Source organism: Malaclemys terrapin, chromosome 2, assembly GCF_027887155.1.
Source record: "Malaclemys terrapin pileata isolate rMalTer1 chromosome 2, rMalTer1.hap1, whole genome shotgun sequence".
NCBI classification, from domain to species: domain Eukaryota; kingdom Metazoa; phylum Chordata; order Testudines; family Emydidae; genus Malaclemys; species Malaclemys terrapin.
In genome coordinates, this window is record NC_071506.1 from 46,098,161 (window position 1) to 46,123,309 (window position 25,149).

A 25,149-nucleotide genomic window follows, 5' to 3' on the forward strand; every position below is an offset into this window, starting at 1 on the left:
TTATGGGACTATTTCTGACTTGATTAATAAGGGACTGCCATTGACTTCAGTGGGACCATTCACACCCTCTGTTAAAAGCCCAGGAGAGTGTGACCAGTGGATAGGATGGGAATCAGGAGGCTATAGTTCTATTCCTGGCCCCTTCTCTGACTTGATGTACGACTCACGTCATGTCACATCTGTGCCTCAGTTTCCCCATCTATAAAATGGGGATAATTATAGTTACTTTCTTTTTAAAGCACTTTGAATTCTATGGATAAAATTGCTATATAAAAGCATAATATTGTCATTTTTAGAAGTTAATTTCTGTAATGCATGTATTAATGTGAAATCAGATATGATGCAATTCTAATTATCTACAGATATCTTTGTAGATTTATTTAAGCATCCAGCAGGGGAAAAACTCCTGGGGTCCAGGTTTTCATTAGCATGCTAAAGAAACTGGTTTGAATAAAAATGTTTACCTCAAATACCCAGGGAAAGTGGAAGTGGAGGAAAGACTTTTAAAATTACCAAATATGCAGAAGGAAATTGAAAAATCACTTATGAATAGAAATAGAATTATGTATTATGGGTGAGACGACCATTCAGACATTTTACTCAGTTAGGAGCAAAGGGAAGCCTTCTTTATAAAGTCACCCTGAACACTAAGAAGGTAGTTAAATATGTGGAATTCATGGGTTACACACAAGCAGTAAGCTATGGAGACTGACAGAGTAAAGTTTGCAGCTACTAGTGTTTCACCTTTGTAACAAAATCTCATACACAGTTACTGTTAGAATTGGGATAGGTGGGGTTAAATCATAGGATCCATCTACACTCCATGAAGAGGGACTACAGATGTGGGTCTGTGCTCACAAAGAGAGACACCTCTGACTTTAGTGGTATCAAAACAGAGTGACAGGGCCGAGAAACTTACCTTCTAAAAACAGCATGGTTTCAAAATCACAAACATTCATAATGTCCAAAACATAAACACATTTGACTATATCAGGAATACGGAAGCTAGGGGAAAACATAACTGTTCTCAGTAAAATAACTGCTGAGCGAAAAAATATTGACCTGATCACAAATTCCTGAGTTTCCTTCATCCCTCTCCCCAACTTCCTATTGCTTCACCATTTTAATACCCTGAATCTATTTAAATATAATATAGATTAGGTTACGCTCATCCCCTACTAGTTTAGGGCTTGTCTATACTTACAATGCTGCAGAAGCTGTAGCAATTAGTGAAGATGGAGAGTGTCTCCTGTTGGTGTAGGTACTCCATCTCCATGAGAGGCGGTAGCTATGTAGCTATGTCGACAGGAGAAGCCCTCCCATCGACACAGCGCTGTCTACACCGGAGTTCAGTCAGTATAAAGCATCACTCAGGTGTGTAGATTTTCCATACCCCTGAGCAACGTAGTTATACAGACATAAGTTCATAGTGTAGACTAGGGCTTATCACAAGGATTGGCAATCTTTGGCATGTGGCCCATCTGGGAAATCCGCTGGCAGGCCGGGATGGTTTGTTTACATGCAGCATTTGCAGGTTTGGTCGATCGCAGCTCCCACAGACCACAGTTTGCCGTTCCAGGCCAATGGGGGCTGTGGGAAGCAGCGTGGGCCAAGGGATGTGCTGACCGCTGTTTCCCGCAGCCCCCATTGGCCTGGAATGGCGAACCACAGCCAGTGGGAGCTGCGATCGGCCGAACCTGCGGATGCTGCAGGTAAACCGTCCTGGCCCGCCAGCTGATTTCCGCTGATGGGCCGCCAAAGGTTGTTGATCCCTGGCTTATCAGATGACTTGACTCCCACTGAAAGCTCTTAGCATTCTTCATTCACAACAATAACATTTGCTACCTCTCCATCTCCATTTCCTAGCCAGATTAGAAAATATAGTAGAGAATGACTATCAGCAATGTTCTCCTCCCCCATTCTCACTCCTTGTCCTTAGAGCTATGTTCAGCAGTTTGCTTCTGATCAGAGCTGACAGATCAGAGACAACTCGCATATTCTGACCTACTAAGGCCTGTTTACACACCAAAGCTATACTACTTTTCCTATACCGGTATAAATAGTTCAGCTCCCTGAGCCTGGAGACAGTAATATCATTATAAAAGTGTTTGTGCCAGTGTAGCTTATTTCTGAACAGGAACTTATTTGTTGCTCATGTATTTCTATTAGTCTGTCTTGTCTTTTAGAGTGCTAGCTCTTCAAGAGAGAGACTGTTTTTTACTATGTGGTAATACAGTGACTAGCACAATGGAGTTTATAATCCTGGTTGGACCCTGGTTCTCCCAGAATACAGACAATAAAATATCATCCTAAACCCTGTCTTTATTATAGGCCTCGGTCCAATAACATTTTCTCTTCTATTAAACTGAAACTCCTCAGTCCTATCTACATTATGGTCAAAAAAGTGACCACATAAAATGGTCCCTACATATGCCACAGGACTGCTCCCTGTACATATTGACTAGGGGTGTCGACTAATCGCAGTTAACTCACGCGATTAACTCAAAAAAATTAATCGCAATTAATCGCCGTTTTAATTGCATTGTTAAACAATAGAATACCAATTGAAATTTATTAAATATTTTGGATGTTTTTCTACATTTTCATATATATTGTATTCTGTGTTGTAATTGAAATCAAAGTGTATATTATTTTTATTACAAATATTTGCATTGTAAAAATGATAAACAAAAGAAATAGTATTTTTCAATTCACCTCATACAAATACTGTAGTTCACTCTCTTTGTGGTGAAAGTGCAACTTACAAATGTAGATTTTTTGTTACATAACTGCATTCAAAAACAAAACAATGTAAAACTTCAGAGCCTACAAGTCCACTCAGTCCTACTTCTTGTTCAGCCAATCGCTAAGACAAACAAGTGTGTTTACATTTACAGGAGATAATGTTGCCTGCTTTTTATTTACAATGTCACGTGAAAGTGAGAACAGACGTTCACATGGCACTTTTGTAACCAGCATTGCAAGGTTTTCTAAAGATAACTACAGCACTTGATCCAAGGTTTAAGAATGTGAAGTGCCTTCCAAAATCTGAGAGGTATGAGGTGTGGAGCATGCTTTCAGAAGTCTTAGAAGAGAAACATTCAGATGCGGAAACTACAGAATCCAAACCACCAAAAAAGAAAATCAACCTTCTGCTGGTGGCATCTGACTCAGATCATGAAAGTGAACATCCATCAGTCTGCACTGCTTTGGATTGTTATTGAGCAGAACCCATTATCAGCATGGACGCATGTCCCCTGGAATGGTGGTGGAAGCATGAAGGGACATATGAATCTTTAGAGCATCTGGCATGTAAATATCTTGTGACGCCGGCTACAATAGTGCCATGAGAATGCCTGTTCTCACTTTCAGGTGACATTGTAAACAAGAAGCGGACAGCAGTAACTCCTGAAAATGTAAACAAACTTGTTTGTCTGAGCAATTGGCTGAACAAGAAGTAGGACTGAGTGGACTTGCAGACTCTAAAATTTTACATTGTTTTATTTTTTAATGTATTTTTTTGTACATAATTCTACATTTGTAAGTTCAACTTTCATAATAAAGAGATTGCACTACAGTACTTGTATTAGGTGAATTGAAAAATACTATTTCTTTTGTTTTTTTACAGTGCAAATATTTGTCATAAAAATAAATATAAAGTGAGCACTATACACTTTGTATTCTGTGTTGTAATTGAAATCAATATGTTTGAAAAAATGTAGAAAACATCCAAAATATTTAAATAAATGGTATTCTATTATTGTTTAACAGTGTGATTAATCACACAATTAATTGCGATTAAATTTTTTAATCGCTTGACAGCCCTAATATTGACACATTTATGGCTGCTTACTTTTCTGACAAAAATAATTTTTTACTATTTTTTTTTAACATTTGTTAGCATTGCAGAGTTTTCTCTGTGTGAGAGCAAGTCTGCAAAATGAACCTGGAATCTGAAATTTGAGCAGTCCTCTTTCTGATTCACACATCATCACTAGCAATAAAGATTCTACAAACGGAATTTGGTTAGCAATTCTGCTGATGATGCACAAACCAGAAAGCATGCAGTTTGCATTTCATATCCCAGGTTAAGTTGGCAGAGCTGGCATTTATTTAAAAAAATCTATTAATTGGAACCTGAGGAAAATTTGATCTGGAACCACTGACAGCCAACAAATATGCTCTAGTAAGCAGAATAACTTATTAGAGTATAACCATGTTGTAATCCTTATTGATCCTCTACAGCTAAAAATGAACCAAGGGTAGATCAAGGCAGTTTAGGCTAAAGTGTGATTTCAAGGTTGTATGAAGACTAGGGTTCAGAATTGCTGGCACTGAAAACTTTTCCTGTTCTCATGAAAATATTTGGCCCCATATTGCAAACTATTGAGACGCTGGGTCCGAGCCTGGGTTAGCATGATTTGTGTGTAGATGGAAGGGGGCTAGCCTTGAACGTGAGTTTGAACCGCGGGTTTACATTTTGGTGGCCCAAATGTCTACACTGAAATTTTATAGCCCTGCAGAACAAGTCCTGTGAGCCCAGGTGTGCCGTGGGTCTTTTATCACAGTGTAAATGGAGCTTAAAACATTCTACAGAGCAATATAGCTGTCACCTCTTTTTCAGGAAATTAACAGCTATTGCCCAGTGCATAACATTTTATATGAAAGTGTGGATTCTGATACTACTGTATAGATTTTGACTCTCAGATACTGTTCAGTTTTTTAAAAAAATGTCTAAAATGAAATATATTCTTACCTTTACTAATTTTATAAAGACCCACCGAGATGATCATGATAAGGGCCATAACTTTTGCATATGTGAACAGATCTTGTACTCTGGTTCCCCACTTCACATTGACACAGTTAATAAATGTTAAGGTGCCTATTGAGAAAAGGAATACAAATGAGATAGGTGTTTTCTTAAATAATACACCTTTCAAGAAAATGAAAGTTACAAGTACAGAAAAACTCTTTCAACACTTCAGAATTATCTAGACTTTTACTGAAAGCAATAGAAATTTACTATAATTAATTTTTAAGTCAGTTTTTATTTTTTGTTTTTTAAAAAGAACTAAAAAACTTACTGCATGGAGGCTGCCATTTCCTGGTAATAGGTTGGAAGAAAGAGAAATTAGGAGAGGAAGGAAGACATTCTGCATTGAAATCAGTGGGAAAGCACTGGGTTTTGAATTCTGATTTTAGGACCAACCACTGTTTACTTTATTTGAGTCATCTCATTGATTTCAGTGGAGCTACTCACATGAAGTAGGCAGGATTTTGATTATTATTTATTTGGATTACAGTGGTGCCTAAAATCCATGATGGAGATTAAGGCTCCATTGTGTTAGGCTCTGAGACAGTCCCTGCCTCAAAGACGTTGCAGTCTAAATAGACAAAGAATGCAAGAAAGGAATCTACATTTCACATCAGGAGAACTGAAACTATGTTGCTTTTCCATGGTCACACAGGAAAGTCTGTAGCAGCGTTGGGATTTGAATCCACATTACCTGAGTCCCTTCCTTAATCACAAATCCAATTTTCTTCTCTTGGGCCCTCACTTTATATTTCTTTGTTGCTAGCCAGTAGAGCTGGTTTGAACATTTTCACCCAAATATACTGTTCTGTCAAAACCAAAACATTCCTGGGTCCAGGTTGAGGCTGAGCAAAGAGAGAGACTCTGTAGCCTGTTGGTTAGGGTATTAGCCTCGAAAGACGGGGGTTTAAGTCTTTACCTGTTTGGAGTGATCTGGGATGAAAAACTCTGTTCTAAACAGTGAGTTTGGTCTCCCAGAACAGGGCCTTAACCACCAGCCTACACATGAACTCCAATGGTTTTTGTGAAAACATTCAGAAGGTTTTGTTTTCATTCCAATGCAAAACAAAAACAGATTTTGAAATCTCAAATGTTGCCTGGAAATGGAACTGTCCTCTTGTCAGCTCTACTAGCAGTGCCTAGGAATTCCAGATGGAGAGCAAATGTGCATACACCTCTTTGGAAAACATCCCCTTGTCTTGCCTTATTCAGGCAATCTTATTGACAATCTTTCCTCCGTCGCACCAGCTTGTCCTCAACACTATGGCCAACCTACCATCTGGGACAATGATCTAGGAAGGAGGCAGAGATTAGAGACACACTATTTGTCAGGTGGGTGGGTGGATGTGCAGTTACCTATTAGGTCATCCATTTAACTCATCTACTCAGTGCTTATCAATGCAGAATTTCCATTGCAATATGTTCTCCAATTCTTTGCTTGAGACATTTAAAATTAGATGAACAATGGGACTTCACTCACTTTCTTTGAGAGAGACTTTCATAGTATAGCAGATCACACTGTTAGGATGCTTTTCCTATTGCTCACCTTACATTTACAGAGGGAAGGAAAAAAGAAACTACAACATGGAAATGCTTCTCCTTTGGGGTCAGATTCTATACTGACTTGTGCAACCATGTGGACTGTGCGGGGAGTGTCTGAAGTTGCAAGTCAGCAAAGCATTTGGCCCTTAGAACTTCAGACTGGATCTCAGGAAGGAGCAACCAGCTGTAGCAATATCCAAAGATCATTTAGAAGCTATTAGCTGCCACGTCCTATTAGGAACTTAGTAACTTATTCCCTTCTCAGAACAAGGAACAGTGTGTGTGACTCCTTGTGTCACACTTTGTTCCCTGGTCTAGTCCTGTCCCTGACTCAGCTAAAGTCATTTTATTGCTAAACCAGATCTCCACCGAGCCGTGTGCTGATGGAAATAGCCATTCAGTTTAGTCAGAGAAGTTAAAACCTAATGAGGTGACAGAATAGTTTGTTAGTTGCCACATGTCAGCAGCACTAGAAGCTCAGGTAGTGGAGGGGCACTCTGCCATCATATCCTACCCCCAGCCCTCAAGAGAACCAGGGCTGGCTCCAGACACCAGCTTAACAATCAGGTGCTTGGGGCGGCCAAGGGAGAGGGGCGGCACCTGCGGCAATTCGGGGGCGTTAGGTCACTCACTCCCTCTAGGAGCGAAGGACCTGCCGCTGAACTGCCGCCGCCAATCGCGGCTTTTTTTTTTTTTTTTTTTTTTGCTTTTGGGCGGCAGAAATGCAGGAGCCGGCCCTGGAGAGAACACAGAGACGTAGAGGAGGTGACACGGTACAACTCAGCACTGCAAAATGGAGATGAGTAGGGGATGTGGGCACATAGCATGAATCAGCAAAGTTAGAGACGAGCAGCAGGGCTAACTGACTCTTCCCTCAACGCAACAGCAGCTGGCTATGACATGTAGAGTACCCTGGAGCACTGGCTAGGGACAAGGATTCCTTTTTCTGTAGCCTTTAGTAGGCCTTTTTCGACACAAGTTTCTCTCAGAAAATCTCCCTCATTTGGGCTTTGCTCCAGTGTTTTATCCTTTCATCCATACCTCACTTTTCTTTAGTTTTAAATGGGAAGAAAGCTATTACAGCCATTTAAATTATATTGCAACTTAAAAATTATTCTTTACAATGGTGAAAATAGTATCCAGTATATAAGATGCCAATCCTGTAAACACTTACACACATGCTTACCTTTATTACTGTGAGTAGTCCCGTTGATTTCAGTGGGACTACTGTGCCCTTTGAGGTTTGATACACCATGGCATTTCTCCTTTATATACCACTGTGATGCCAATGAAATCAGTGGTGTTACACATTGGCACACAACTGGAGTAATGCAGTGGTAACAGGCTCTTGGTCTAAAAAATATTAGATTTTACAGTGAATTGTTCTAAGACAAACACCTTTTTAATGTCAGAGTAGGGTCCAATTTGAAACATATCTATCTGAGTGATTTCTCTAAAGCCCACTCTATTAACAAATGTGGTGTGCACATTAAAATAGGATTCCGTTCTCTATAATCTAAAATCACCATCTAGGCACTGGTAACTTACTTAACTTACTTACTTAACTGGTTCCTTATTCCTAGAAGAGAACATTTGCTTTGACAGAGTTAGTAGCTAAGACCATGACAATGCCAAGCATCAAATTATATATTTCGACTGCCAAACCAAACATCTCTCTCAACTGTCTCATATTTTAGATCCAAATCTAACTCTTTCCCACCTTATGTTCTCCCTCTTTTTATGTCTGTAAAAGAATGGAATCAGGAACTCTACTTGATCAGGGTATGGAAATTTTCATAGTAAGGAATGGAACCCCCAAAGTTTTGCTATTTTAAAAAATGAATTCCTCATTTCGAACTGATCCAGTGTTGAATGAAGTGAATGGATGAACTCCCATTGACTCCAATGGGCACTGCAATGGGGCCTTAGCATGTGGGACATAATTGAAATTCCAGGGTCCTATATTTGCATATGGACAGATTAAATGCTGTGAAAGCCACCTACTCTAACACATCTGTATTGGGAAAGATCTAGAAAATAATTTTTATTCCTTTACCATCTTCCTTTGTTTCAGCAGAGAAAGCAATTAGAGCAGGGGCGGGCAAACTTTTTGCCCTGAGGGCCACATTGGGTTTCCGAAATTGTATGGAGGGCCCGTTAGTGGAGGCTGTCCCTCCCCATACAGTCAGGTGTGGCCCAGACCCTGCCCCCTATCTGACCCGCCCCCCCCCGCTTCTCACCCTCTGATGCCCCCCCCCCCCCCGGGACTCCTGCCCTATCCGGCCCCCTTGTTCCCTGACCACAACATCCCCCGACCACCACTCTGAACTCCCCTGCCCTCAATGCAACCTCCCCCCCGCTCCCTGCCCCCTTACTGCGCTGCCTGGAGCACTGGTGGCGCTACAGCTGTGCTGCCCAGAGCACCAGGACAGGCAGCCGCACTGCCCGGCTCGAGCCAGCCACACCACCGCGCAGCACAGAGCACCAGGTCAGAGTGTGGCTCTGCAGCCCTGCTGCCCAGAGCATTGCACCAGCAGCGCGGTGAGCTGCGGCTGCGGGGGAGGAGGGACAGCAGGGGAGGGGCCACAGCGGGGGAGAGGCCAGGGGCTAGCCTCTCTGGCCAGGAGCTCAGGGGCCGGGCAGGAGGGTCCCACGGGCCACAGTTTGCCCACCTCTCATTCTTTTAATATCCTCTAGCACTTAGAGGCAGAGTTGTAGATTTCTATGAATGTAATTGCCCCAAAAGGAGGCTGCTCTAGGTGAAAAATTGTAGCTTTTTAAGTTAGCTCAAGTGAATAAAGAGTCTTTTCGCTCCACTTGAAATTATTTGACCACTGAAAAATATTTGATTTAGGATTGTTGATGTATCCTTTCACTTTCAGGATCTTTATTTTATTTAAAAACTATGCAGATTGTGGGATAGCAGCACATTGTAACTAATGGTGTTACAAAACAGAGCAACTGATCCACATGAGGAATACAGCAAAAATCACTCAGACAGGATCCAAAATGAATGCTTAAAGAAACTGCTGTAATTAAACACCATTCCCCACCTCCCATTTAGTAGTTTATGGAACAATACCAGGTTCCATCTGGGGAGAGAGAAATAGATCCCGTGTGTGCAAGTATGGAGATGATCTAAATCAGTGGTTCTCAAAGCTGGTCCACCGCTTGTTCAGGGAAAGCCCCTGTCATCTGCAGGTTCGGCCAATTGTGGCTCCCACTGGCCACGGGTTCGCCGCTCCAGGCCAATGGGGGCTGCAGGAAGGGCGGCCAGCACATCCCTCGGCCCGTGCTGCTTCCCGCAGCCCCCATTGGCCTGGAGCAGTGAACCGCAGCCAGTGGGAGCCACGATCGGCCGAACCTGTGGACGTGGCAGGTAAACAAACCGTCTCAGCCCGCCAGGGGCTTTCCCTGAACAAGCGGTGGACTGGCTTTGAGAAGCACTGCTCTAAATCACAGTTAAGCTAATAAAATATATTAGAATAGATCTACTTTCTAATAAATTAGATATTTAGAATACTGAAGAATGAGGAGGACGGCAGTGTAAATCATGGTCTCTGTTTTTCAGACGTTAACTTCCTGTCTGCCTCAATGGGGAGTGTTAAAAGTATAAACAGGATTAATTGCAGAGAAGACATTTTCTCAGAATTCACAGCATACACTACTCTGTTATACTCATTCCTTAATATACACTAGCTGCATCAGCTGTCTTTTAGGGAATGCTCTGTCTTGCCTCATGGACAATTGATCATGCTGTTGCATATACCAAGAGCAGCACATAGATTATACACAGTTCTGTGTATGTGGCTCATAAGGTTTTATACTACCATCCACCACTGTAGTATCTGAGCACCTGGATAGCAGAGGACGGGACTCAATGCTGGTCCCTTCCAGTCCTATGTACCTACATTTACCTTCAAGGCTTCCACCTAAAATCCATAGCAACAGCAAAGTCCTTAGTGGACTTCATGGAGTGTCCGGAACTTCTACCTTTTGGGGGTCAAAACTCTGCTTGAGGTAGAGCTTTTGGTTTTTATTTTATTTTTTAAGATTTTATTATTTTTTTGGTTGGTTGGGAGGGGTTAAGGAAGAATGTCAGTGTTTCACCAATTTTCACTCACAAGCAGTTACTGATTTATCTGAGGATATGTGAACATTTAAAAGCCCATTGAAGCCAAAGGGAATTTTCCCATGGACTTCAATGCAGACTTTGGGTCAGGCTCTTGATCCATAGCAAAATGTTTTCTTTTCTATCACCAATCATAGTGTCTCTCAGCCAAAATGTTGGAAACCCTCCCTTCCTGCCCCCCCAACTCCCACTACCAACCCCCACTACCAACCCCATATCCCACAAAAATTCAATCCAGAAGAGAGAGAATACATTCTTATGAATTTGTCCTAGGTAAAAAATTGTTATTTTCACAGAAAATTAAGGGGGAGGGTAATCTGACAAGGCTTTTATGAGTACCTGCATTAAATTAATTCATTTCTACCAATCACAAACTTTACTTACAGATGCAAGCAGCTGCAATCAACCTGACTGCTTCGTATGGTGGCTCACAGGATGGAAAAATTGGTTGAACAATATAATTAGCAAATGTAATTGCTATTACAGCCTGAGTTGTTGGTTCAATAATGAGCAAGGAAGACCACAATCTGATAAAGGCTGTGAATTCACCAAAAGCTTCTAGTATATAAGCATAGCTAGCTCCTGATTTAACAATGGATGTTCCCAGTTCGGCATAACACAAAGCTCCAAACAACGAAAAGATCCCACCAAGGGCCCAAATGAATAGTGAGAGTCCATATGAGGCACTATACTTCAAAACACCTTTGGGTGACACAAATATCCCAGAACCAATCATGTTCCCTACTATTAAAGAAACACCATTAAGCAAAGTAATTTCTTGTTTCATCTTCATTTTTTCTTGCACATTTTCAGCCGCTTTGTCCGTTTCATGTACTCCATTCTTGGATGAGTTTTTTTTATTACAGCATATGATCCAGGAGCCTGACATTACCTGAAAATGAGTAATGAGAAAGAGACATTTTTTAATGCATATCACATATGTGATTAACTCTGTGATTAACTGGATTAACAGAATCCACCATCATGATCAGTATTTATAGGTAGGGCCTTATCGGTAGGCTAATTTTGATTAAAAAACAAAATCTACCTTATTGGTAGGACTCCTACAATTACAACATTGTGAAATTTCAGATTCTGTCTCTCTTCCATCAGCAACATGGTGCCACTTCAATGAACTATTTACTATCCCTAAAGTTTGTCCATTTCAGTACTGGAAATAAAAAGGGAAAAGTTAGAGTGAACTGATTTTGTTGGGCCAATCTGTGAACTCTTAATAACCTATTACCAAAAGCAAGTTCCAAACAGGAGTTTTGCACAGCATAATATGCTTAAATGACCAGAGCTTATGATTGCTATCAGAAAATGCAGAGCACCTGGCTTTTTTGAAAGTGCCACCACCAAGATTTAATTACATACATAAGTGTTATGCTGCTCAAGACTGTGTCAATGTCTATTGACTTGTAAGTTGACAAATATAGATGGAGAGGGTAGCTCTGCCTATATTGAATATGCCTGAACACTTTCTGTTATAAGATCCTATCTTCAGTTGCTTATAATTTTGTCAAACTTCAACCATTTGGGCTAAAATTTTCCATCTCAGGTGCCTGGCTCACTCTGATTTTTTTTTTATATAGTTTCAGCTAAAAAGTACAATTGTTTCTCAGAATTAAATTAGGAAAACAAAACAAACCATTGTTAGGCCCGCATTAAAATAAAATCTTACAACCGCTTTGTTGAGATGCTTTAGCACCTCCATGAAGAAGAGTGGGGCTTGAAATTTTGCAGGGGCATTACATGGTATCAAAAAATATGGCTTTTGCCAATCCCATGAAAACACGGTCCAGTCATAACCCTCCAAAAAACTGCACTTTGTAAAGACTTCTTAGCATTTGGTAATAAAACTCTACAAAACTTCATCTGCGCTAAGCTTGCTCCAGCTCCGGAATGAGTAGCTCTGTTTATCCTTGTGAGCTGAATGAAGCAGGGGTCCTGTGAACAAAATAGTCCATGATCATTTAATTAAAGACTATCATAGAATCATAGAACTGGAAGGGTCCTCGAGAGGTCATCTAGTCCAGTCCCCTGCACTCAAGGCAGGACTAAATTTTATCTAGACCGTCCCTGACAGGTGTTTGTCCAACCTGCTCTTAAAAATCCCCAATGATGGAGATTCCACAACCTCCATAGGCAATTTATTCCAGTGGTTAACTACCCTAACAGTTAGGAAGTTTTTCCTAATGTCCAACCTAAACCGCCCTTGCTGCAATTTAAGCCCATTACTTTTTGTCCTGTGCTCAGAGGTTAAGAAGAACAATTTTTCTCCCTCTTCCTTGTAACAACCTTTTATGTACTTGAAAACTGTTATCATGTCTCCTCTCAGTCTTCTCTTCTCCAGACTAAACAAACCCCATGTTTTCAATCTTTCCTCATAGGTCATGTTTTCTAGACCTTTAATCATTTTTACAAGTTTCAGAGTAACAGCCGTGTTAGTCTGTATCCGCAAAAAGAAGAACAGGAGTACTTGTGGCACCTTAGAGACTAACAAATTTATTAGAGCATAAGCTTTTGTGGACTACAGCCCACTTCTTCGGATGCATATAGAATGGAACATATATTGAGGAGATATATATACACACATACAGAGAGCATAAACAGGTGGGAGTTGTCTTACTAACTCTGAGAGGCCAATTAATTAAGAGAAAAAAAAAAAAAAAACTTTTGAAGTGATAATCAAGCTAGCCGAGTACAGACAGTGTGATAAGAAGTGTGAGAATACTTACAAGGGGAGATAGTCAACGTTTGTAATGGCTCAGCCATTCCCAGTCCTTATTCAAACCGGAGTTAATTGTGTCTAGTTTGCATATCAATTCTAGCTCTGCAGTCTCTCTTTGGAGTCTGTTTTTGAAGTTTTTCTGTTGTAATATAGCCACCCGCAGGTCTGTCACTGAATGACCAGACAGGTTAAAGTGTTCTCCCACTGGTTTTTGAGTATTTTGATTCCTGATGTCAGATTTGTGTCCATTAATTCTTTTGCGTAGAGACTGTCCGGTTTGGCCAATGTACATGGCAGAGGGGCATTGCTGGCACATGATGGCATAGATCACATTGGTAGATGTGCAGGTGAACGAGCCCCTGATGGTATGGCTGATGTGATTAGGTCCTATGATGATGTCACTTGAATAGATATGTGGACAGAGTTGGCATCGGGGTTTGTTACAAGGATAGGTTCCTGGGTTAGTGGTTTTGTTCAGTGATGTGTGGTTGCTGGTGAGTATTTGCTTTAGGTTGGGGGGTTGTCTGTAAGCGAGGACAGGTCTGTCTCCCAAGATCTGTGAGAGTAAAGGATCATCTTTCAGGATAGGTTGTAGATCTCTGATGATGCGCTGGAGAGGTTTTAGTTGGGGGCTGAAGGTGACAGCTAGTGGTGTTCTGTTATTTTCTTTGTTGGGCCTGTCTTGTAGGAGGTGACTTCTGGGTACTCGTCTGGCTCTGTCAATCTGTTTTTTCACTTCAGCAGGTGGGTATTGTAGTTTTAAGAATGCTTGATAGAGATCTTGTCGGTGCTTGTCTCTATCCGAGGGATTGGAGCAAATGCGGTTATATCTTAGAGCTTGGCTGTAGACAATGGATCGTGTGGTGTGTCCTGGATGGAAGCTGGAGGCATGTAGGTAAGTGTAGCGGTCAGTAGGTTTCTGGTATAGGGTGGTATTGATGTGACCATCGCTTATTAGCACAGTAGTGTCCAGGAAATGGACCGCTTGTGTGGATTGATCTAGGCTGAGGTTGATGGTGGGATGGAAATTATTCCCCCAAGTCATTAAATACCTCCCTGGCTTTTCCAGTCAGTCTGGTCAGCAGGACAGGCATTCGCTGACCCTCGGGGATCTGGTACAGATTGCAGAGGCGTTCAAAGGTAGACAAAAACTCCTCTATATCCTCAGTATCATTGTAAATGGGACACATCCTTTCCCAGTTTTTCTCATGGCGGGGGGGAGGTGGAGTACCAGGTGGGGATGACTTTCTCCGCTCTTCCATTACTTGGAGCTGAAGTCTGGCCGTCTCCTGTTCCATCCTGTGAGTCTCCTGCTCAGCAGCGAGCAGCTCTAGACGTCCCTTACGAGCTCTCTCTTCTCTCTCATCAGCCTCCTTCTTTCTTTGATCGGCTTCTTTCTCTCTCTCAGCAGCCTCCTTCTCTCTCTCAGCAGCCTCCTTCTCTCTCTCTCTTTCTAATTCTGCTATTTTTTGCTTCTCCAGCAATCGAAGATCTGCTAGCTTCTGTTCATGCTCAAATTGCAGTTTACTTGTCACCCTTTGCATTCTAATTTTTTCTGCCTCTTCTGCAGCCTCAGGTAAGGGCTGTGCTCTTGCCCCCTGATCACTGGCTATTAACAGGTTTCTCAGTTCTTGATTTGTAGCTTTCTTTCTAAAGCTTATCCTCTTTTCTGAACACAAATTTTCCAGGGCTTTTTTGCCAAGTCCCTCATATGCTCTTTGCTCAGCCATTGCAGCAGTTCTTTAACCAACAAAACTCTCAATCCCAAAACTCAAATTTGGACAGCGTGGGGTTCTGACCCAAAGCTTAATTGACCTGGTTCTGTGGATCCTGCCGACTACGCCACTGTGACAATGCAGTTCTGGTGGAACCCAACTGAGAGTGCCAACTCAGGACAAATTGCTCAAACAGGGCAGTTACAGCCCCAGGCTGGGGTTTTTTCCACCTCTAAGGCAAACCAAACCAGCCAGACTAGGAGGACTTCGGTCTCACCCCCTGGCTAACCGCAAGTCTCACAAGCAATCTCCTTAGACACCCCAGTTTCCCAGTATTACCACCAGTGCCACTCGTTATGGGGACAAATGGTTATGAATACCAATACCCCAGTAAAAGAAAAAGGTTCTCCCGATCCCAAAGGACCAAGCCCCAGACCCAGGTCAATATACAAATCAGATCTTATCCACAAATCACGCTGTTGCCAATCCTTTAGAATCTAAAATCTAAAGGTTTATTCATAAAAGGAAAAGGATAGAGATGAGAGTTAGAATTGGTTAAATGGAATCAATTACATACAGTAATGGCAAAGTTCTCGGTTCAGGCTTGCAGCAGCGATGGAATAAACTGCAGGTTCAAATCAAGTCTCTGGAACATCCCCCGCTGGGATGGGTCCTCAGTCCTTTGTTCAAAGCTTCAGCTTGTAGCAAAGTCCCTCCAGAGGTAAGAAGCAGGATTGAAGACCAGATGGAGATGAGGCATCAGCCTTATATAGTCTTTTCCAGGTGTAAGAACACCTTTGTTCTTACTGTGGAAAATTACAGCAAGATGGAGTCTGGAGTCACATGGGCCAGTCCCTGCATACTGTGCTGAGGTACAAGGCGTATCTGCCTTCTCTCAATGGGTCCATTGTATAGCTGATGGTCCTTTAATGGGCCATCAAGCAGGCTAGGCAGAGCTAACACCATGTTGTCTGGGATGTCACCCAGCAGCATAGCCTAAGTTTGCCATACAGACAGTATAGAGCCAATATTCCTAACTTCAACTACAAAACTGATACATACATATAGACAGCATAATTATAACCAGTAAACCATAACCGTGTCTTAGACACCCCATTTGACCCCCTTTATACAAGATCTGGGTGCCACTACCAGACCTTGGTTGCAACAATGATCTATATGGTCCCAGATTATATCAATAACGTCACAAGTTTGTTTTTTTTTTTCTCTTAATTAATTGGCCTCTCAGAGTTAGTAAGACAACTCCCACCTGTTTATGCTCTCTGTATGTGTGTATATATATCTCCTCAATATATGTTCCATTCTATATGCATCCGAAGAAGTGGGCTGTAGTCCACGAAAGCTTATGCTCTAATAAATTTGTTAGTCTCTAAGGTGCCACAAGTACTCCTGTTCTTCTTTTTGCGGATACAGACTAACACGGCTGTTACTCTGAAACTTGTCATTATGCAAGGCACTGCATTTAGCCGTATGGAATGGAAATCCATCAACCTCATGAAAAAACTCGTACAGATACAGACAGACATCATCTTCCTTTCCAAATGCAAGCAGATGGACATCATACCAAAAGGACTAAAGGTAAAAAATCCATTACAATCTACATATCACACAGACTATGCTGAGAGACTGTGTCACACACTCTCAAAGAAACTGCGAAACCACCTGATCAGCATCCTATACAGCAAACAGGGAAAGATTAAGAATGAGCTCTCAGAACTGGATACTCTCATAAGAAACCAACCTTCCACACAAACTTCCTCATGGATAGACTTTACAAAAACTAGACAAGCCATTTACAAGACAAACTTTGCCTCTCTACAAAGGAAAAAGGACACTAAACTATCTAAACTGCTACATGCCACAAGCAGCCACAACAGTAGCTCCCTTAACCCACCCAGCAATATTGTTAATCTTTCCAGCTATACTCTTAGCCCAGCAGAAGAGTCTGTCCTATCTCGGGGCCTCTCCTTTTGTCCCTCCAGACCCATGAATATGATACAGTTCTGCAGTGACCTAGAATCCTACTTTCGACGTCTCCGACTCAAAGAATATTTCCAACATACCTCTGAACAGCATACTAACCCACAGAATCCTCCCTACCAGCACTACAAAAAAAAGGATTCTGCATGGACTCCTCCGGACGGTCGAAACAACAGACTGGATTTCTACATAGATTGCTTCCGTCGACGTGCAAAGGCTGAAATTGTGGAAAAGCAACATCACTTGCCACATAACCTCAGCCATGCTGAACACAACGCCATCTACAGCCTCAGAAACAACCCTGACATCATAATCAAAAAGGCTGACAAAGGAGGTGCTGTCGTCATCATGAATAAATTGGAATATGACCAGGAGGCTGCTAGACAGCTCTCTAACACCACATTCTACAGGCCATTATCCTCTGATCCCACTGAAGATTACCTAAAGAAACTACACCATCTGCTAAAAAAACTCCCTGACAAAGCACAGGAACAAATCCGTACAGACACATGCCTAGAACCCCGACCAGGGGTATTCTATTTGCTACCCAAGATCCATAAACCTGGATATCCTGGACGCCCCATCATCTCAGGCATTGGCACCCTAACATCAGGCTTGTCTGGTTATGTAGACTCTGTCCTAAGACCCTACGCTACCAGCACTCCCAGCTATCTTCGAGACACCACTGACTTCCTGAGGAAACTACAATCCATCGGTGATCTTCCAGAAAACACCATCCTGGCCACTATGGACGTAGAAGCCCTCTACACCAATATTCCACACAAAGATGGACTACAAGCTATCAGGAACAGTATCCCTGATAATGTCACAGCTAACCTGGTGGCTGAACTTTGTGATTTTGTCCTCACCCACAACTATTTCACATTTGGGGACAATATATACCTTCAAGTCAGCGGCACTGCTATGGGTACCCGCATGGCCCCACAATATGCCAACATTTTTATGGCTGACTTAGAACAACGCTTCCTTAGCTCTCGTCCCCTAACGCCCCTACTCTACTTGCGCTACATTGATGACATCTTCATCATCTGGACCCATGGAAAAGAAGCCCTTGAGGAATTTCACCATGATTTCAATAATTTCCATCCCACCATCAACCTCAGCCTAGATCAATCCACACAAGCGGTCCATTTCCTGGACACTACTGTGCTAATAAGCGATGGTCACATCAATACCACCCTATACCGGAAACCTACTGACCGCTACACTTACCTACATGCCTCCAGCTTCCATCCAGGACACACCACACGATCCATTGTCTACAGCCAAGCTCTAAGATATAACCGCATTTGCTCCAATCCCTCGGATAGAGACAAGCACCTACAAGATCTCTATCAAGCATTCTTAAAACTACAATACCCACCTGCTGAAGTGAAAAAACAGATTGACAGAGCCAGACGAGTACCCAGAAGTCACCTCCTACAAGACAGGCCCAACAAAGAAAATAACAGAACACCACTAGCTGTCACCTTCAGCCCCCAACTAAAACCTCTCCAGCGCATCATCAGAGATCTACAACCTATCCTGAAAGATGATCCTTTACTCTCACAGATCTTGGGAGACAGACCTGTCCTCGCTTACAGACAACCCCCCAACCTAAAGCAAATACTCACCAGCAACCACACATCACTGAACAAAACCACTAACCCAGGAACCTATCCTTGTAACAAACCCCGATGCCAACTCTGTCCACATATCTATTCAAGTGACATCATCATAGGACCTAATCACATCAGCCATACCATCAGGGGCTCGTTCACCTGCACATCTACCAATGTGATCTATGCCATCATGTGCCAGCAATGCCCCTCTGCCATGTACATTGGCCAAACCGGACAGTCTCTACGCAAAAGAATTAATGGACACAAATCTGACATCAGGAATCAAAATACTCAAAAACCAGTGGGAGAACACTTTAACCTGTCTGGTCATTCAGTGACAGACCTGCGGGTGGCTATATTACAACAGAAAAACTTCAAAAACAGACTCCAAAGAGAGACTGCAGAGCTAGAATTGATATGCAAACTAGACACAATTAACTCCAGTTTGAATAAGGACTGGGAATGGCTGAGCCATTACAAACGTTGACTATCTCCCCTTGTAAGTATTCTCACACTTCTTATCACACTGTCTGTACTCGGCTAGCTTGATTATCACTTCAAAAGTTTTTTTTTTTTTTTTTTTTTTCTCTTAATTAATTGGCCTCTCAGAGTTAGTAAGACAACTCCCACCTGTTTATGCTCTCTGTATGTGTGTATATATATCTCCTCAATATATGTTCCATTCTATATGCATCCGAAGAAGTGGGCTGTAGTCCACGAAAGCTTATGCTCTAATAAATTTGTTAGTCTCTAAGGTGCCACAAGTACTCCTGTTCTTCTTTAATCATTTTTGTTGCTTTTCTCTGGACTTTCTCCAATTTGTCCACATCTTTCCTGAAATGTGGTGCCCAGAACTGGACACAATGCTCCAGTTGAGGCCTAATCAGCGAGGAGTAAAGCAGAAGAATTACTTCTTGTGTCTTGCTTACAATACTCCTGCTAATACATCCCAGAATGATCACTTTTTTTGCAACAGCATTACACTGTTGACTCATATTTAGCTTGTGATCCACTATGACCCCCAGATCTCTTTCCACAGTACTCCTTCCTAGGTAGTCATTTCCCATTTTGTATGTGTGCAACTGATTTTTCCTTCCTAAGTGGAGTACTTTGGCATTAGTCCTTATTGAATTTCATCCTATTTACTTTTAATTTAATTATTTAATTTATGGAGATATCCTATCTCCTAGAACTGGAAGGGACTTTGAAAGGTCATCGAGGCCAGCCCCCTGCCTTCACTAGCAGGACCAAGTACTGATTTTGCCCCAGATCCCTAGGTGGCCCCCTCAAGGATTGAACTCTCAACCCTGGGTTTAGCAGGCCAATGCTCAAACCACTGAGCTATCCCTCCCTCCAATACTTCAGACCATTTCTCCAGTTTGTCGAGATCATTTTGAATTTTAATCCGATCCTCCAAAGCACTTGCAACCCCTCCCAGTTTGGTATCATCCGCAAACTTTATAAGGGTACTCTCTATGCCATTATCTAAATCATTGATGAAAATATTGAACAGAACCAGAACCAGAAGCGATCCCTGCAGGACCCCACTCGTTATGCCCTTCCAGCATTACTGTGAACCAGTGATAACTATTCTCTGGGAACAATTTTCCAACCAGTTATGCACCCACCTTATAGTACCTCCATCTAGATTGTATTTCTCTAGTTTGTTTATGAGAAGGTAATGCGAGACATTATCAAAAGCCTTACTAAAGTCAAGCTATACCATCATCTACTGCTTCCCCCCATCCATAAGGCTTGTTAACCTGTCAAAAAAAGCTATCAGGTTGGTTTGACACGATTTGTTCTTGACAAATCCATGCTGACTGTTATTTATCACCTTATTATCTTCTAGGTGTTTTCAAATTGATTGCTTAATTATTTGCTCCATTATCTTTCCAGGTACAGAAGTTAAGCTGTCTGGTCTGTAATTCCCCGGGTTATCCTTATTTACTTTTTTATAGATGGGCACTATATTTGCCCTTTTCCAGTCTTCTGGAATGTCTCCCATCTTCCGTGACTTTTCAAAGATAATTGCTAATGGTTCAGATATCTTCTCAGTCAGCTCCTTGAGTATTCTAGGATGCATTTCATCAGGCCCTGGTGATTTGAAGACATCTAACTTGTCTAAGTAATTTTTGACTTGTTCTTTCCCTATTTTAGACTCTGATCCTACTTCATTTTCACTGGCATTCACTTTGTTAGACGTCCACTCGCCACCAACCTTCTTGGTGAAAACCAAAACAAATAAGTCATTAAGCACCTCTGCCATTTCCACATTTTCTGTTATTGTCTTTCCCCCCCATCATTGAGTAATGGGCTTACTCTGTCCTTGGCCTTCCTTTTGCTTCTAATGTATTTGTAGAATGTTTTCTTGTTTCTTTTTATGTCCCTAGCTAGTTTGATCTCATTTTGTGCCTTGGCTTTTCTAATTTTGTCCCTACAGACTTGTGATATTTGTTTATATTCATCCTTTGTAATTTGACTGAGTTTCCACCTTTTGTAGGACTCTTTTTTGAGTTTTAGATCATTGAAGATCTCCTGGTTAAGCCAGGGTGGCCTCTTGACATACTTCCTATCTTTCCTACACATGGGGATAGTTTGCTCTTGTGCCCTTAATAATGTCCCTTTGAAAAACTGCCAACTGTCTTCGGTTGTTTTTCCCCTTAGACTTACTTCCCATGGGATTTTACCTATCAACTCCCTGAGTTTGCTAAAGTCTGCCTTCTTGAAATTCATTGCCTTTATTGTGCTGTTCTCTCTCCTACCATTCCTTAGAATCATGAACTCTATCCTTTCATGATCACTTTCACCCAAGTTGCCTTCCACTTTCAAATTCTCAACCAGTTCTTCTCAATTTGTCAAAATCAAATCTAGAACAGCTTCTCTCCTACTAGCTTTCTCCACCTTCTGAAATAAAAAATTGTTTCCAATACATTCCAAGAACTTGTTGGATAATCTGTGTCCTGTTGTGTTATTTTCCTAACAGATGTCTGTGTAGTTGAAGTCCCCCATCACCACCAAGTCCTGTGCTTTGGATGATTTTGTTAGTTGTTTAAAAAAAGCCTCATAATATATATGCACAAGAGGACCAAATTGAGGTTGAACATTTGAATGCTTGACTTTGCAAACTTAATGTTCTTTTACCATAGCTTTTATGGATGTACTATTTATATTAGGTGTATCAAGGGCTAAATATGCATGCCTTCACTGTCTTTACCCTTCTTGCCCTGCCTGGTCTAATTTGTTCCAGGACATTTTAGTTTGGGGTGGGCCAATTTTCATCTTTGACCAGGTGTGAATGATCCCCCCTCATCTCTAAATGCTGGACACCCCAACACTAGGGTTATCATCCTATTGACTCTCTCTACAGTGCAATCCAGGAGGTGTAAATCCAGCTCCTGGAGAAATACCCATGCTAGCTTTGATTGAGCTAGAGATCTAAAAATAGCTATGTAGCCACAGCTGCACGGGTGGTGGAATGGACTAGCCTGAGTACAATCCCATCTGAAACTCTAGAGATACACTTGGAGCAGTCCCCACAGCTCTTTTTAATGCATTAGCTTGATCTCAGTTAGTACAGCCATGTGTACTGGAACTGGAAATTACACCTGCAACTCCACTGTAGACATACCCATTGTTGTCTGAGCTAGCTCAATCCAAGGTCACACAGGTATGTCTACATGTGATGCAGTCACACCTCTCATTGTAGTGTAGATTTACCCTATATAACAATAAATTATAACTTGCATCATGGAGACATATTCAACAAGTGCTAAGTGATAAGCAATGCTCAGCCAGGGGTTTAAAAGGTGTGAACTTTTCTACTGAAGAGATAGTCAGTCAGCCTGGAATTTTCAAAGGGCCTTGAAAGTTTGGTTCAATGGGAGTTACTTGCCTAACTCCTTAGGCACCTTTGAAATCCCCAGCCTTTAATGCAGACAACACTAAATAAAGATTAAGGTGCTGAGTACTTCCTATGAGGTGCTGAGAACCCCATCTCCTATTGATTTCAGTGGAAATTGAGAGCACTGAGCACCTTGGAAGGTCAGACCTTAATAAAGATGAAATACAGACAAAATGCATCAAATATGCATTGGTCTTATTCTTGTATTTCAGGCCATTTGGGGGGACAATCTCTTAACTGGGATGATCAGCTGCCCACCATCAGAGAGTCCCAGATCAGAGACTTCTGCTACGTCATCATCACTGAATCTAGCGCACATGAACTAGGCTGTAGAATCAAGGTAAACAAAGGCTTTCCAGTTTCACACATAAAGTGAGTGGTGTCAAAGAAGACAAATGCCATTTAAGAATGAAATCTATTTTCACATTTCCACTGTGTTTATCAGTAACAAATGCACATTTAAAAAGATGTTTTAAAGGCTATAATCCATCACATTGTGTCCTTAAAGCAAACAGAACAGTAACAATATATTTACAGTAGAGATAATGATTGAAAAAAATAGCAACGCATCTTTAAGGCACACACATTTATATGAATATGCTTGGTTGGACGTGCAAAGAACAGATGGGCCGAGAGTCACCACTGTACCTGAGGAAATCCTGCTGTGTGGCTCAAACTTCAGAACACTGACACTGAACATAAGCTACGGCAGATTCTAAATAGAGCACTTATGGCATGATCATGCCACTGAACACATTCCAGTGCAAGAACGGGCCAGGCGAACAAAACAAGATTATGCATTGTGAAGAAGCAACAGCAACAAAAACACTTTGCTGTGAAGCAAAACTTCATCTTCTATGATGGGAATACATAATTATTCAATAGGAACTTAACAGCTCCACAGATAGTTGTTCTTACTTTTATGTTTTTAAAAATAGGCAGCAAAATAATACCTAGTGTTGTCCTGCTTGGTTACTGTGCTCAAAATGTTTGTGGTTCACACAATCAATCCCACACACTCAATCCCACACTTTATCATTACCACCATAAGCATGTCATTATGGATGAAATAAAGGGAGAAGCTACTGTACTCCATATTTAAGAGTGGTATTAAAAAGAGAAAGTAGAAGCTTACCAGTTGACGCTGCTTCCTTTAGGGGAAAGACTGCTGTAACTTAAGCAACTGAACAGTGACCCTTTAACTTCCTTCTATGTCTAAATAAGCAAGCAGCTGGTTCACTAGGAGTGGAAAGTGATATGGATATAAGTATGAATAACTCTCTCTCTCTCTGCCTCCCAAAGGTTCAATTTAGCTTTGCTGTCAGTTGCTATTTTTAGTAGGAATATTAAAACCAGCAGCAGCTACCAAAAAAGAGGATGTGGGGCTTCTATGAAACAGGGTGTCTCCAAACAAACCAAGTGAACCAGAAGAGACAGTGCAAAAGTCAGAAGCCCTATTACAATATCTTAGAAAGGCACATTTATCAAGATCAATGGAAGTTTGTTTATTTATTTTAACGCATTTATCCACAGTCTCTGTTGAACTCAAAGATAGTGTCCCAGGTGACCAGTTAACATTTTCAAAATGAATGTAATCTCTCATTCACTGCAATGATCACAACATGAGCCTTTTGACAATGTGATGGTGGAAGAAGTCTGTTTTCAGGAAAGTGCATGGAAGAGCCGGGCAGAAATCTCTGTTTACTGTGCAGAAGGAGGGAGAGCGGAGGTTGTCTGCTAATTTCCCAAACACTTTGTTAACTAGCACAAGACAGCTGGTTAAATGAAAACAATAGATCTCACTTTACTCCAAGTACATTTTCTGAAAATTATCTCTGTAGTCCATCCAAGAATTTATAACGCAGTTATTCATTACGTGAAAAGCATGCTGACAATCTGCATAAATCTTATTTCAATTTAATGTGCTTTTGTTTCAACTAAGATTTAAAAATAAGTAAAGTAAAGAAGGACTTACCAAGGTGCTTGAATTTGTCTTCTGAAAGTATATAGTACCCTCTTTACAAAGTATTCTTGGAATACAAAGGCCAGGATGAAGCAAGGTACAATATCAAGCCAAAGAGGCCAAACAAGGAAATAATCTCTGGAAAGCAGAATAATAAGTTAATGAATGCAAGAACACTAACTTACCACCCTTGTTTTCCATGATCTGCTGGTGAACTGAGAGGCCAGTGTGAGTACAAGAGTTTACACTCAAAAATCAAAAGGCATCTGGAAAGAGCTGATCAAGCAGGTCAAGAGTTTTTGGCCACTGGACTGTGTCAAGACATCTGACAATGGGAATTAATAGGAAAGCAACTAGTAAAAAGATAAAAATATGTTTAATTAATGTGGATGTTTTTCCCATTCCTCCACTGATCCCAGCCCTAAGGAAAGCAAGTTGCAACATAGTATTAAAATGGGTAAAATTAATTGCAAAACAAAAAGCCTCTAGAACAAATCTGGTAGTGCTATTTGTTACTTTTCAAATACAAGCTTGTACATTTTTTTTATTACATGGTGGGGCATGTTTCTTTAAAAAAAAAGGACGCTAAAGGTCTGAGAAAGTCTATACTTAATGTAATATTGTAATGGCTGTGCTTTTTAAAAGCAGTATTAAAGGAAACAAGACTATGCAAGGCATTTTAATTAAACACTCCTCAAGCTATTTTTGCCCATGGATGGCAGG

At 41.3% G+C, this 25,149-nt stretch overlaps 1 protein-coding gene across 4 annotated transcripts in view; it reads right to left on the reverse strand.

Moving 5' to 3' along the window:
• Positions 1–24,682, reverse strand: part of LOC128831811 (Y+L amino acid transporter 2-like) — a 40,649-nt gene extending 15,967 nt beyond the window's left edge. Inside the window, exons 1-4 of one of the 4 annotated variants that reach the window (XM_054018581.1) lie at positions 24,439–24,555; positions 11,536–11,658; positions 10,872–11,379; positions 4,757–4,882 (exon numbers count right to left, since the gene is read on the reverse strand). In XM_054018581.1, coding sequence (XP_053874556.1) covers positions 4,757–4,882; positions 10,872–11,376 — 631 coding nt within the window. In that variant the 5' untranslated portion in view covers positions 11,377–11,379; positions 11,536–11,658; positions 24,439–24,555. Of the gene's footprint in view, positions 1–4,756; positions 4,883–10,871; positions 11,380–11,535; positions 11,659–23,598; positions 23,687–24,438; positions 24,556–24,611 lie in introns of those variants that run through there. The other 3 variants (XM_054018582.1, XM_054018580.1, XM_054018583.1) reach the window with 3 other exon arrangements.
• Positions 24,683–25,149: the final 467 nt, after the last annotated feature.